Raw genomic sequence first — 14,512 nt, forward strand, 5'->3', positions numbered from 1 at the left:
TTCCATTGTACGGTTGCATTGCTGTGAACCTTTGGGCCGCCATGTCTGTGCGGAATTTCGCAGACCAAACGTCATGAAATTACTTTCAAACAATCCAAAGGGTGTTATTATGGCGGTCTTTGGTACGTCTTCTGGCGCTACAGGAATTTGTGTATAGGCTTCTGCGCAATCTAGCACACTAAAGACTGTGGCGCCGTGCAGCGCGTGATAGTAGTCCCTTAACATAGGTACAGGATAACGATCCGGAATGGTTCTGGCGTTCAGTGCTCTGTAGTCGCCACACGGACCCCAGGCTCCATCTTTTTTTGGTACGAGGTGTAAGGCCGACGCCCATGGACTGGATGACGGGCATATAATTCCTTCTTTAAGCATTAGCTCGAATTCCGCTTTAGCTATAGCGAGGCGTTCCGGTGCTAGTCTCCTAGGTCGGCATAACACAGGCCGTCCGTGGTTCTTATGTAATGTACTGTATGATGCAACACTTTCTCCGGTGCTCCTGGCGGTTTCGTTAATTCAGTAAAATCCGCTAGGATTGCATGGTACTCTGCGTTTACCATTTGAATTAACTTAATATTGGTACAATCTGTGTCACGATAATAACAAGCCGTTGATAGGTTGGTGAGACTGTCTATCAGGCGAGCATTGGCCAAGTCTGGCAAAAGTCTGAAGTGTGATAAGAAATCATCTCCTAGTATTGCTTCTGTGACGTCTGCTACCGTGAAATTCCATTTAAAATCTCTACGGAGTCCCAAGTTCAGATTCTCTTGTTGTAATCCGTGTGTTGAAATCTGCGAATTGTTGGCGGCGGGCCGGCCGGTGTGGCCGTGCGGTTAAAGGCGCTTCAGTCTGGAACCGCGTGACCGCTACGGTCGCAGGTTCGAATCCTGCCTCGGGCATGGATGTGTGTGATGTCCTTAGGTTAGTTAGGTTTATTTAGTTCTAAGTTCTAGGCGACTAATGACCTCAGAAGTTAAGTCGCATAGTGCTCAGAGCCATTTGAACCATTTGTTGGCGGCGGATAAGTTAAATGCAGTGCGCGGCCGGCAACAATGCAAGGACTGTCTTGGTAGTACCACAGTCGTAGTACACTGAGGTCTGAACCGGGGTCACCAATGTTGCGTAAGTAGGTGTGGATCCACGCAAACACAGTTAGAAATTGGAAACTAACGGAGTCTGAACTCAAGTTTCTTTTTTATTTCTTTCACATATAAAAGGTTGCTAAGTAAGAGAATACATAAAAGAGAATCAAAAACAAAGAGTAAAACGGTAGGTATGAGAATCACAGTCGACGGCTCCCTTCTCTGTGACTCCCGTGCGAACTGTGGAGAATAATCTCTGTGGTTGGCGCGAGTTTTACGCGTCGGCTGCGGTAGACGTGTGCGGTAGTTGCCACATACTTTTCAGGGACCAGATGAAGACACTTTAAGATCTTGCTGCCGAAGAGCTGCTTCATTGTGACTGTTTAATAGCTAAGAGAATTTATAGAAAGGGAGTGGAGTATGCAAAAAAGAAATACACCGACAGTTTCGTTAAAGAGGTTGATAATCCCTGTAAGGCATGGAATCTGATAAATGAGCTCCTGAGGAAGTCTACCTTTGCCTTAATTTCCAGTAAACCCGATGTCTTCAATCAGTACTTTGTTAGCGTAGTGAAAAATACTGTAAGTGAAATACCAGACTTTGGCTTAGAATCTACAGCTCATATAAAAAATGTAAGTCGTTTCAGGATTAAAAACTGGAATGAAATGCACCCTAAGGATATTGTAAAAATAATGAATTCGTATTTAGCCACAGTGTAAATGAATTAGGTCCTGCGACTTTGCCATGCCTGCTACAGAAATGATACGTACGCCGAAATACGTTAAAATAAATGATGCTACTTTATTTTTGTGAGTGGCGCTAAAATATAGAGCTCATGATTCTAGTGATGTGAGTAGTTTAGTCGAAGTCAGTGAGCTTCCCGATGCTAGCATTACTAAACACATATGAAAGAAACACACACTAGAGACAGAGAGATAAAAAACATAGAGGAGTTAACATACAAAAGGTAACAAAAACAAGGAATAAATTATCCACACTTCATGCGAATAAGCCCAGAACCTCTGGCGGCGTGCACTGAACTACTGACACACGCGCGAAAATTTGGCACTCACACACTAACACACACACACACACACACACACACACACACACACACACACACACATGGTAGGCGGCTGCAGGACGCTACACATATAAGCATTCAGAGAGATCAGATATCAATGACATGTCCAGCAGTCCTGAAGAAAATTATTCTGTAGCTCGCTCAACCAATAGACATGGTAATCAGCAAATATTTCTCCTACATTATCTTCCCGAGGGCTTCAAGATGAGGCAAGAAATACATAATCATGACACCTGCAACAAGAGGAACATTGAAATACCAAGCTGTCGACTATCTGGAACATGAGACAGTTTTCCAATGGTTGCTCTAAAGTTGTTCAACACATTGACACAGTGCCTCAAGAGGTGCATTTTCTTCCACTAGAACCATTCAAAAGGAAAATTGCACAGAACTTGAATCAGCACCCTTAAATCTCTATAGAAGAATTTTTCAGCAACCACTTAAGTTATTGGAGCAAATATTTTTTTCATCTGTTATATACATCCTTATTGTGACCAATCTTCTTCATATGTTATGTGAAAAGTTGTAACTCCTCACATTTTTTGTTTAAGAAATAAGCATGTAAATATTATGCTCAGAAAAGATGGCAGAGGCTACAGACTGGTAATGACCTGTACATAGAATGTAAGTTACAAGTTGTATGCGATAAAATACACACGTTGATAAAGTTACCATCAGAAGGACACCACACTCAATCGATTCAGAAGCAACATCTTTAAGCAAGATAATATTCTATCAAATGTTGCTCTATAGTAGATGAGGAATTGAAAGAAAAAACATAATATATGAAAAACTGTGAAATGCAGTCCACTTTTTGAAATATTTGAAATAGTTGGTCTCTTCAGACTCTCTAACAAACTATGAAAACACAGGCATCATGGAGATTGCTTTGACTGTTCTGTTTACTGTTTACTGGCTAGCTTGTTGCTGTATTTATGTTTCTGAATAATTCATTCGTTACAGCAGCAGTGGGCATTCTATAGAAAGTTTCTTTGCTGAATCAGTGAACTCTATTTGCGCATCCACTTTTGCAGTTCTTGGGCATATACATATCCTTTTTCTGTGTTGTTATGATTATTACTAATTGCATTGAGGGGGTATATGAAGAATAAGACGCCAACATTTACAATAAACCCAATATTCTTTTTGACATTACTCAAGTAGAAATGTACCTAAGACACATATCCAAACTGAAAGCTATTGGTATTGTATCTCATCCAAAATGTTTGAGGAACAGTTTGGACTTGTGCAATCAGCTCTAGCGGTTATATGTAATCTGGGAGTGAAGGAGAAGTAACTGTAGATGTGACACCTTCACTGCGTTCTTGCTTCTGTTCTACAATCACCTCAACCTAAAATTGTCAATTTTGTTTTCAGAATAAAAATACCTATTCTCAAATGTGACAGAATTAGCAGAGTTACAGAGGTCCCGCTTCAAAAGTAGTATGACAAGAACAAGAGAAGGAAGGAAGAATTGTATCAGTATAAGAAGGAGCATAAAGCTCGAAATTTGGTTTAGAAAAGAAAATTTAAAATAAATAATTTCAAAATAAAAATATATTAATCTATGTACATTTCTTCATTTTATTTTCATATAATTACAAAAAGGAACTGCATTATTTATCCAAACTGTCTCTTGTGCATGTTGACTATTGTTATACACGTCTTTTTGATAATTCTGCTGGCTCTCCTATTGCCAGTATCAATTAAATCCTCAATGGACAGAAGGAAATCACTAGAGGCAATGTATCTGAGTTTCAGCATAGCTGGCTCACTGGAGGAGCAGAATCGTTTCTAAAAGGAAGAAATAATTGCATGGAAAATTGGTCTGACAATTCAAGGGAATCTTAAAAACATATCTTTCCACCACTCCTTCCACTGTTAGGACTATGTAGATTCAATAACTAAGGATTCATGTTTGCTGAATGACAAGTAGCTATGCTCTTATACTCACATATAACAATTATGCTATGATAAATATCAGGGAGCTTATGTGGATAATACTGATAATTGAGAAACACAACAGCTATATTTGTAGTCTTTTTCTTTAAAAAAAGAGAAAGTATTGACTTTATTGTTAATGTTACTACATTACACTAGCTTGAGTTAGTACAAATAGTTTATATGTTTATGGGAGTAATGCTAAGTGGAAGACAATTTTGCTGCTCTGAAGCATGACCAGTGTTTTCTGTTATAGATGCAGTGTATCTGAGTGAATTCTGGACATAAGTGTGATAGTACACTTATAATGTTGCTATCTAATACTGGAAAAGGTGTTGATAGAAATAGCGCCTAAGACTAGTGGATGTTTTCGATTTACTTAGGTTTATTTGGGCACTTTCTGCTAAAGGAAATGGAGCAGTTCTTTCTAATGCTGCAGTAACTGGAACATATGCCAGATAAATGGCACTATTTTGGCATGAATTATCGTCTTTATAAATCAAGTTTATATAAAAGAACACAAAAGTAAGACATTACAAAACACTAATATCAAATACATATTACTACAAATGCTAGGAAACATGGAAATATTCTCACCTGTCAGTTATAAGCCCCAGTTTTTCACATACAAGATCCAAAGGATGAATTACACCTTCTTTCAGTGGACGAAATCTACTAAATATAAAAACGGATTCATTATGTTCTTCAAAGTAATTGGGATGACATATGGGTTTCTTCTCCTCCCTTGTTCTGACAAATAACTCTGCCAAAATCTCATCATCACTGTCTAATTCTATCATTATTACTGCTATCAACAAAATTTATTTTCCAGGTAAACTCGCTAACTCAGCCTGAAATCGCTAGTTAAGTTACCTGGAATTTATACTCTGGTTAGACTTTATTTTGTGTTGGTGCAATGTGTTTCCTGCGCTATTCTGAGAATAGAGCTTCACCAGCTGCTAACTGGTGCTTGTACAAGCAGCCCTAACTATGACAAATCAGCTGCTTTGAACCATGAGCGTGAAACACACCATACACTTAAAGGAATAGAAGAACGTTTAGAAATCTTGCACATAAAAAAAGGGAGAAAACTCGACTTGCTAGAAGAACTGCACATCGCCATTCATGAAAAGAAACATGACAATATTCTAAATGCAGAAATGAAAGATGTTGGAACAAGATTTCTTAATAGCATTTTAAGTTTTCGGTACCTTTGATGAAATAGCTACAGGCTGACGATCATAGACTTTGGAACATAGGCAACCAGTAGAATAATATTATAGTAGTTGAGCTACTAACTGTGCTCACACAATGATACCACAGACATGTCAGTTCACAGCAACACTCAGACCTGTGCAGACGTTTCAACTTGATACTCCTGGAGACCATAGCAGATTGGTAGGACATTGTCTGATGTGTTAGGTGCTGTCAGGTTGAATGACTACTGACAGAAATCGACGATTTTAATGTAAGAATAACAAGACCCACATTTCAATGTGTTTTTAGTCTGTTTCATTTTATGAATGCTGCAAATAAGTTCGTGGACTTTTCAGTGTTTTAACGTAATGAGTTAAGTTTTACAACCTGATGAGAGCATTGCAACACATTGTTAAGCTGTGTGTAGGTTTCCGTGCTACCAATTCTTACGGTTTAATCATAACAAATGCTGCATCACAACCTTAAAATGGATACCATTAAACTACTTAAAAACGTACTTTCTCTTAGGCTATTTAGAAGAAAACCTTGCTTTTTTAAAAAATAAGTCTGAAATGGTTGTGAAAGATTGGAAAAATAACATTATTACTACATTTAAGCCTAACAAGAAACTGATCACTTTATGCTTGACGGTAAATGCAGAGCTATTGTGACAACAAAATGATGTGAAATATGGATTCTCTTGGTGAGTACCACGTAAATCTGACAACAAGATGCATTTGTTTTTGTTGTAAACGGTATGTGCCCTGAATTATGACAACATAACGTATGTTTTAATGGGAACATAATATCACCTTTCTTTATCGAAGACTGATAGTTAAAGGTTTTCATACTGCAGTTCTGAGAATCTAATGATTAACTTATGTGGCAAAAGTGTATGATGTTTCCATTAGATAATGCATGGATAAGTTCTGAGTATAAGCAAACAAATAAAATGAATCATTAATGAATATGATTTGTAATTCCATAGCACCTTACTTAATTCTACAAATGGTGAGAATTAATAAAATACTGGTAGTATATTCAGATTCTAGCATTGGCAACTTCACTGCCTTTAAAAACTTGCCCACTGGATTTGAGACCAGAAGTAACAAGTTTTCTACTGACAGTATAATATCAGATCGAGTGTAGCTTTTAATGAAGGAAATCAGCAATATTACTGTGACTTTTAGTACACATACATGAAGCATAGCTCCAAAATTCGGTAATAACTCTTTCATATCATCTTACTAACTGTTGCAAGAAAGAAAATATTAGCTTTTAAATGAGTCTATAGGGTATCATAATTAGCATCCATCACGTAACAAAAGAACTGTGAAATTATGCTTTTGAAAACATGGAATAAAAATTGGAAAGATGGCAGGTGTTGAGATTCCTCATTGACTGCTGCAACATCTCAGCTGGGTTACTGTGAATTGCATCCCGAATTCTCTGTTTTAACTCATCCAGGCTTCTTAGTCGAGTCGTGTAGACTTTGCTCTTGAGGTAGCCCCACAAGAAAAAATTACATAAACGGATAAATCTGGCGATCTAGGGGGCCAGGGAATGTTACTAAATCGTGAAATCACACGGTTGCCAAACAATTCTCGCACATATGCCATTGATTGCTGTGCAGTGCGTGATGTCGCTCTGTCCTGTTGAAACCTGGGTTCTTGAACGTTTGGGAAGTTGTTCAATGCAGGTGTAACGAAAGTTCATAACATCTCCATGTAACGATCGGCATTGACAGTTATTGTGTTTACCTGTTCATTTGCGAAAAAATATGGTCCTATAATCCCATGTGATGAAACACCATACCTTACTGTCACTTTACTAGTGTGCAAAGGGCGTTTGTGAAAGTCATTAGGATTTGTGTTTGCCCTGTAACGGTAATTCTGTTTATTCACATAGCCTGTGAGATGAAAATGTGCCTCACCTGACATCCACGACTTGTTTAGAGATTCATCGTCATTGTTTATTTTTGTTATCATTTGTTGACCAATCCTAATCGTAACCGATAATCGTTGTCCTTCAATTGTTGCACCATTTGTAGTTTGTACACATGAAATTTTAAATCAAGACGAAGAATTCTGCAAACACTCTCCTGGGACATTCCAAACACTGCTGCTTGCTTATGAATTGAATGCCTTGGGCTCCGTAAGACAGACTCGCGTGCAATATCAATGTTTGCTGGAGAGTGTACACTTCTTCGTTCTTCTTGAGTGCACATCCGGTCTCATCAAAGTTATTAATCAAACATTTTATCGCGTGTTTCGACTGACAGGCATCATAACGTCCAAAATTATAAAAATGTCGAAACTCCCTCTGTGCTGCTACCAAACAATCACTGTTTTTAGAAAACATCTTTATGACTAACACAAGCTGTTGTCCATTCCGCTGACCATGGTTACTGAAATGGTAGACTGTTTAGTCACTAGCTGTCATGAACCCGCAGAGCTGCCACCTGCCCATGGCTGCTACTACTCATCTCAATCATTCCTGTTTTCTGTGTCACCCTGTTGTGCTCAGTACTGTGTGCCATCTGTTGTATTTTGATCTAACAACCTTGTCTTTCACACTCTCGATGTGTAGCCTATCTGTGGTCGAATAAATTAACCAAGAAGCTGATTTTCTCTGAGAAAGATGCTGTGATATTGGACCCTGTTGTTGTTGTTGTTGTTGTCCTCAGTCCTGGACTGGTTTGATGCAGCTCTCCATGCTACTCTATCCTGTGCAAGCTTCTTCATCTCCCAGTACTTTCTGCAACCTACATCCTTCTTAATCTGCTTAGTGTATTCATCTCTTGGTCTCCCTCTACGATTTTTACCCTCCACACTGCCCTCCAGTGCTAAATTTGTGATCCCTTGATGCCTCAGAACATGTCCTACCAACCGGTCCCTTCTTCTTGTCAAGTTGTGCCACAAACTCCTCTTCTCCCCAATTCTATTCAATACCTCCTCATTAGTTATGTGATCTACCCATCTAATCTTCAGCATTCTTCTGTAGCACCACATTTCGGAAGCTTCTATTCTCTTCTTGTCCAAACTATTTACCGTCCATGTTTCACTTCCATACATGGCTACACTCCATACAAATACTTTCAGAAACGACTTCCTGACACTTCAATCTATACTCGACGCTAACAAATTTCTCTTCCTCAGAAACGCTTTCTTTGCCATTGCCAGTCTACATTTTATATCCTCTCTACTTCGACCATCATCAGTTATTTTGCTCCCCAAATAGCAAAACTCCTTTACTACTTTAAGTGTCTCATTTCCTAATATAATTCCCTCAGCATCACCCGACTTAATTCGACTACATTCCATTATCCTCGTTTTGCTTTAGTTGATGTTCATCTTATATCCTCCTTTCAATACACTGTCCATTCTGTTCAACTGCTCTTCCAAGTCCTTTGCTGTCTCTGACAGAATTACAATGTCATCGGCGAACCTCAAAGTTTTTACTTCTTCTCCATGAATTTTAATACCTACTCCGAATTTTTCTTTTGTTTCCTTTACTGCTTGCTCAATATACAGATTGAATAACATCGGAGACAGGCTACAACCCGGTCTCACTCCCTTCCCAACTGCTGCTTCTCTTTCATGCCCCTCGACTCTTATAACTGCCATCTGGTTTCTGTACAAATTGTAAATAGCCTTTCGCTCCCTGTATTTTACCCATGCCACCTTTAGAATTTGAAAGAGAGTATTCCAGTCAACATTATCAAAAGCTTTCTCTAAGTCTACAAATGCTAGAAATGTAGGTTTGCCTTACCTTAATCTATCTTCTAAGATAAGTCGTAGGGTCAGTATTGCCTCACGTGTTCCAACATTTCTGCAGAATCCAAACTGATCTTCACCAAGGTCGGCTTCTACCAGTTTTTCCATTCGTCTGTAAAGAATTCGCGTAAGTATTTTGTAGCTGTGACTTATTAAACTAATAGTTCGGTAATTTTCACATCTGTCAACACCTGCTCTCTTTGGGATTGGAATTATTATATTCTTCTTGAAGTCTGAGGTTATTTCCGCTGTTTCATACATCTTGCTCACCAGATGGTAGAGTTTTGTCAGGACTGGCTCTCCCAAGGCCGTCAGTAGTTCCAATGGAATGTTGTCTACTCCTGGGGCCTTGTTTCGACTCAGGTCTTTCAGGTTCTGTCAAACTCTTCACGCAGTATCGTATCTCCCATTTCATCTTCATCTACATCCTCTTCCCTTTCCATAATATTGTCCTCAAGTACATCGCCCTTGTATAGTCCCTCTATATACTCCTTCCACGTTTCTGCTTTTCCTTCTTTGCTTAGAACTGGGTTTCCATCTGAGCTCTTGATATGCATACAAGTGGCTTTCTTTCCTCCAAAGGTCTCTTTAATTTCCCTGTAGGCAGTATATATCTTACCCCTAGTGAGGTAAGCCTCTACATCCTTACATTTGTCCACTAGCCATCCCTGCCTAGCCATTTTGCACTTCCTGTCGATCTCATTTTTGAAACGTTTGTTTTCCCTTTTGCCTGCTTCATTTACTGCGTTTTTACATTTTCTCCTTTCATCTATTAAATTCAATATTTCTTCTGTTACCCAAGGATTTCTACTAGCCGTCGTCTTTTTACCTACTTGATCCTCTGCTACCTTCACTACTTCATTTCTCAGAGCTACCCATTCTTCCTCTACTGTATTTCTTTCCCCCATTCCTGTCAATTGTTCCCTTATGCTCTCCCTGAAACTCTGTACATCCCCTGGTTTAGTCAATTTATCCAGGTCCCATCTCCTTAAATTCCCACCTTATTGCAGTTTCTTCAGTTTTAATCTACAGTTCATAACCAATAGATTGTGGTCAGAGTCCACATCTGCCCCTGGAAATGTCTTACAATTTAAAACCTGGTTCCTAAATCTCTGTCTTACCATTACATAATCTATCTGATACCTTCCAGTATCTCCAGGATTCTTCCATTTATAAAACCTTCTTTTATGAGTCTTGAACCAAGTGTTAGCTATGAATAACTTATGCTCTGTGCAAAATTCTACCAGACGGCTTCCTCTTTCATTTCTCTCCCCCAATCCATATTCACCCACTATGTTTCTTTCTCTCCCTTTTCCTACTGTCGAATTCCAGTCACCCATGACTATTAAATTTTCGTCTCCCTTCACTACCTGAATAATTTCTTTTATCTCATCATACATTTTATCAATTTCTTCATCATCTGCAGAGCTAGTTGGCATATAAACTTGTACTACTGTAGTAGGCGTGGGCTTCGTGTCTATCTTGGCCACAATAATGCGTTCACTATGCAGATGGTAGTAGCTTACCTGCACACCTATTTTTTTTATTCATTATTAAACTTACTCCTGCTTTACCCCTATTTGATTTTGTATTTATAACCCTGTATTCACCTGACCAAGGGCCTTCCAAGTCGTATTCAGATGAAGTTTAGTAGTTTTTTAGTTTTTATTACAGTCTTCATCAGTAGCTACATGGCAGGAAGTTTTGGGGATGGCATGGCTGTAAGAATGGGAGAGCGGATTTTTCATTATTCACTCACAATGCAATTCCCATTTTTTTATCATCCCTTTCGAATTTCATTAGGACTTCAATGACAAACTGTTGAAATAGTTTGCACACTTTATAGGCCACAGCCTGTCATTACCATTCCACTGTCACAGTTCACCTGACAAGATTGTCAGTGCCTGTTAGTTATTACTTGTGATTAATCACAATGTAATGGCTACAGTGATAAGTAACAGAAGGAACATTTTAACATTGGTGGAGTGCTGTTTTAAACTGTGACAAATCACAACTAAAAATGTTAGGTACTGAAATCACTGATATTGGAAAGTCATAATTTAGCCTGTCTCTAGTGCTACATGCAGGAAATACATATGTTGACACAGGAAATTTTGTAGGCCACAAACTGCTCCTCTTCTCATCACTGAAGTCTTTTTGCTGTTTTTGACACTTATCTTTTGAGTTTAAACCATACAATAGCCCTGTGGATGCCATTCTAGTACGTGTCAAATAAACAGAAAAACAACAACTGTACTAAAGAAAAACATAACTATGTATGTTATCTACATGGGCTATGATAGGCATATAGTCGCGTGATTGAATGAACTCAAAAAGCTTTCCAGTGTTTCTTGAAGAGTCATTTGTTTGGAGTTTATGCCATTCACAGCATTGTAAAGGTGTTGCCTGCAAATTCTCAATGGGCAACTACAAAAACTATTCTTGTAAATTCTTGGTGTAGTTCAGTAACTACAATAGTTAAAATTTCAAAAAAGAATTATATATGCCGTTTTAATGAGGCCATTGTATGATGTAAAAATTCCACACAGTATCAGGTTTTTGAAGACAATTCTGAAAATTCGATAAATATAAGTAGAATTTGATATAAAATTGTTCATAATAAATTACAGTCTGTAAAAACTTGCACTGCTCCTTTTCAAAAAGAAGGAAGGAAGATAGTATAGTGATTGCTGGCTTTAATGTCCCAATGACAACTGTCACAGTGAAACCCATAAGTTCGCCCAACAGTGCAGATTTATTAGAAAAGAGTACAGTACTTTGTGTTAAATGAGTATAAGCACTGCCACGAAACCTGAAGAACAGCAGCAATGTGAGGACTGTTGTCGCAACAATGAAAAAATTCTGATAGAAAAATAATTTATGGGGAAAAGTATGTGGACAAAACTAATTATCTGAACTTACTTATCAGTCATGTGACTTATGAATTTTATGTATCCATATTAAGAGAGAGTGTACAAATATTTTATATTATGTTACTCATAAAATTAAGAATAATAATATATGTCACAACTCTGTATTTTTAAATTCAGTGGTTGCTTTGTTCGAAGGTTACACTATCAGCATTAATTATGGTCTGTAAATCATTGTGTATTATTCATAATTACGTGTCATAAAGCCTTGACTGTTCTATAACTATATGTGTACCATGTAAACTATGAAAATTACAGAATGAGATTTTCTCTCTGCAGCGGAGTGTGTGCTGATATGAAACTTCCTGGCAGATTAAAACTGTGTGCCTGACCGAGACTCGAACTCGGGACCTTTGCCTTTCGCGGGCAAGTGCTCTACCATCTGACTCACGCCTGGTCCTCTCAGCTTTACTTCTGCACACAGTTTCAATCTGCCAGGAAGTTTTATTATAATTACGTTTATGATTCTAGTTTGTAAGCATGATTACTTATCCTCGATTACAAGTATATAAATGTATGAACTGTAAAATTGTGGCCACAAGTGTAAAACTTTATTGTGGCAGAAGTTATAGCTGCTTTGGAGTGCTTGTGATTTAATGTCCAATGAACACTGTGCAACTTTCTGTGTTAGTGTGACCTATGCATGAACTGAAACTTGAGAAGTTCTTGGTTACAATGTGTTCTTGAGAGCTGACAACGAGAATTTGAATGTCATATACTACAATAGTATCTCTTATTTCACATTGTACATCAGCATTCAAGGCCAAAGTGAGAACATTTGTTGGTTATTTTCATAAAGGTTCTTGTTTGTTGGATACATATTCGTTTCCATTGTTTCATCTTATCTTACTACTGGAATTCTGGCAACTACTTTGAAATGTTCTCCCGTCACACAAAAGCAAATGTTAAATTGAAAGAAGTATTTAAGAAGTAAGTTTTTGTACCAAAAGAAAAAAACTATCTTCAGAAACAGATATAGTTTTGCTTCATTTCCAGAAAACTATTTTCTTTAAAGGCCGGCAGATAACATACAAAACCACATTATGGGTGCAGGCACATTATAATACATACTCTTCCGACAAAAGGGCATTATATCAGTTGCCTATAAGCAGTTGGGTGGCTGAAGTGAACTGTGCTGTACTTGTAAAAGTACTTGGATGCTAATTTGATTCCTTTTCCTCTCTTGTAAACAGAGTTCTCGATTTCATGCTTAAGTTATCGATTCTGGGCATTACCACTATTTGTCTAATTCCAAAAAATCTGTTCCTCCTACAGAAACACAAATTGCACTTTGGAAAACAGCCTTTTGCTAGTCATTTTCTTGTTATTTATCATGCCTTAATTTTAATAAGACGTTAGTTCCTGCAGACTTAAATAATGCTTCTGTGATTGTTATTGTTTCGAATTGCACCGATGGATGAATAAAAATTAATTATAAATAAAAGATGAATGAGTGCTTAGCATGTCGACTTCTTGAAGGAGGAGGAGTTTATAGATGCTCAATGGCGAAGTTATCAGTGCACGACTTATCGAGTCCTTGTCCATGATTTCAAAGGTAGCACAAGTAAGATCTCTTTTATCAGGCTCTCTAAGAGACCAGGCACTATGTTCATATTCCGCAGACAAGTTATTATCAACTAATGGAGTAAATCCATAAATATATCTGATGGCTATGCGAGCGCTGGACTTTTGATACAGTAGTCAAAATTTAGTACATACTATTATTGTTTCTTGATGTCCCATTATTACACTACATTGTTAATTATTTATTTTTCTATGGGTTGGAGATTGCCAAATAAATTACTATGATCCCATAGTACTTAGAGTGTGCCAGTTTCTTATAGTATCATAATTTGAAATTAGGGCATACCGTTTGAGAGCTGTTTCACTGAAACATTCTGGAAGCACTTTTACCTGTGTACACGTGGATGGGTGATTAGAGCATCTGAATTGTAACTCAACGGTTGTCTGAGGAGCTTAAATGTGTGTAAACTTAGACAGTTGCGATTTGCAGCATTTAAATGTGCATGAAGCAGACACACTTTACAAACAAATACATTTTTGCTCACTCTCTGTTAGTCGATTTTAGGCATTAGTATGGAAAAAACGTATCGCCACTGGTCATAATGGTGATAAGTTGGCGCAGGTAGTAAACGGCAACATATACTCAGACCTTGTTACCAGTTATCTTTGGTACGTTGACATTTGTGTGCAGCCTTGGAATTTGTTGCTTGTCGCTGTGTTTACAGCAGGAGAGAAATGGGTATAGACAACATGAGAGGTGGATATGGAAGATGTCCACCCTTATTAGCGGGTGGTTTGTTTGTGATGTGTGTTATACTTGTTTTCAATTGGTGGTCGTTATCTTCTCAAAATTATGAGCTTTTGAAACAATTACAAGATCTAAGCGAGCAACTCAAAATCAGGTGAGTTGTCATAGTGCTGTACTGATAGTTCGCTGCTTTATTCCGACTCTTTCTTTTCCATATATTATTTTAATTCTGC

General features: G+C 37.9%; 1 protein-coding gene across 3 annotated transcripts in view; it reads left to right on the plus strand.

Annotated features, from left to right (window-relative positions):
- Positions 1 to 14,125: 14,125 nt before the first annotated feature.
- Positions 14,126 to 14,512, plus strand: part of LOC126263747 (uncharacterized) — a 65,010-nt gene continuing 64,623 nt past the window's right edge. For 2 of the 3 annotated variants that reach the window (XM_049960930.1, XM_049960932.1), the window contains exon 1: positions 14,126 to 14,433. In XM_049960930.1, the coding sequence (XP_049816887.1) occupies positions 14,267 to 14,433 (167 nt within the window). In that variant the 5' untranslated portion in view covers positions 14,126 to 14,266. The remainder of the gene's footprint in view (positions 14,434 to 14,512) is intronic. The other variant, XM_049960931.1, reaches the window with a different exon arrangement.

Source organism: Schistocerca nitens, chromosome 6 (genome assembly GCF_023898315.1).
Source record: "Schistocerca nitens isolate TAMUIC-IGC-003100 chromosome 6, iqSchNite1.1, whole genome shotgun sequence".
Taxonomy (NCBI): Eukaryota; Metazoa; Arthropoda; class Insecta; order Orthoptera; family Acrididae; genus Schistocerca; species Schistocerca nitens.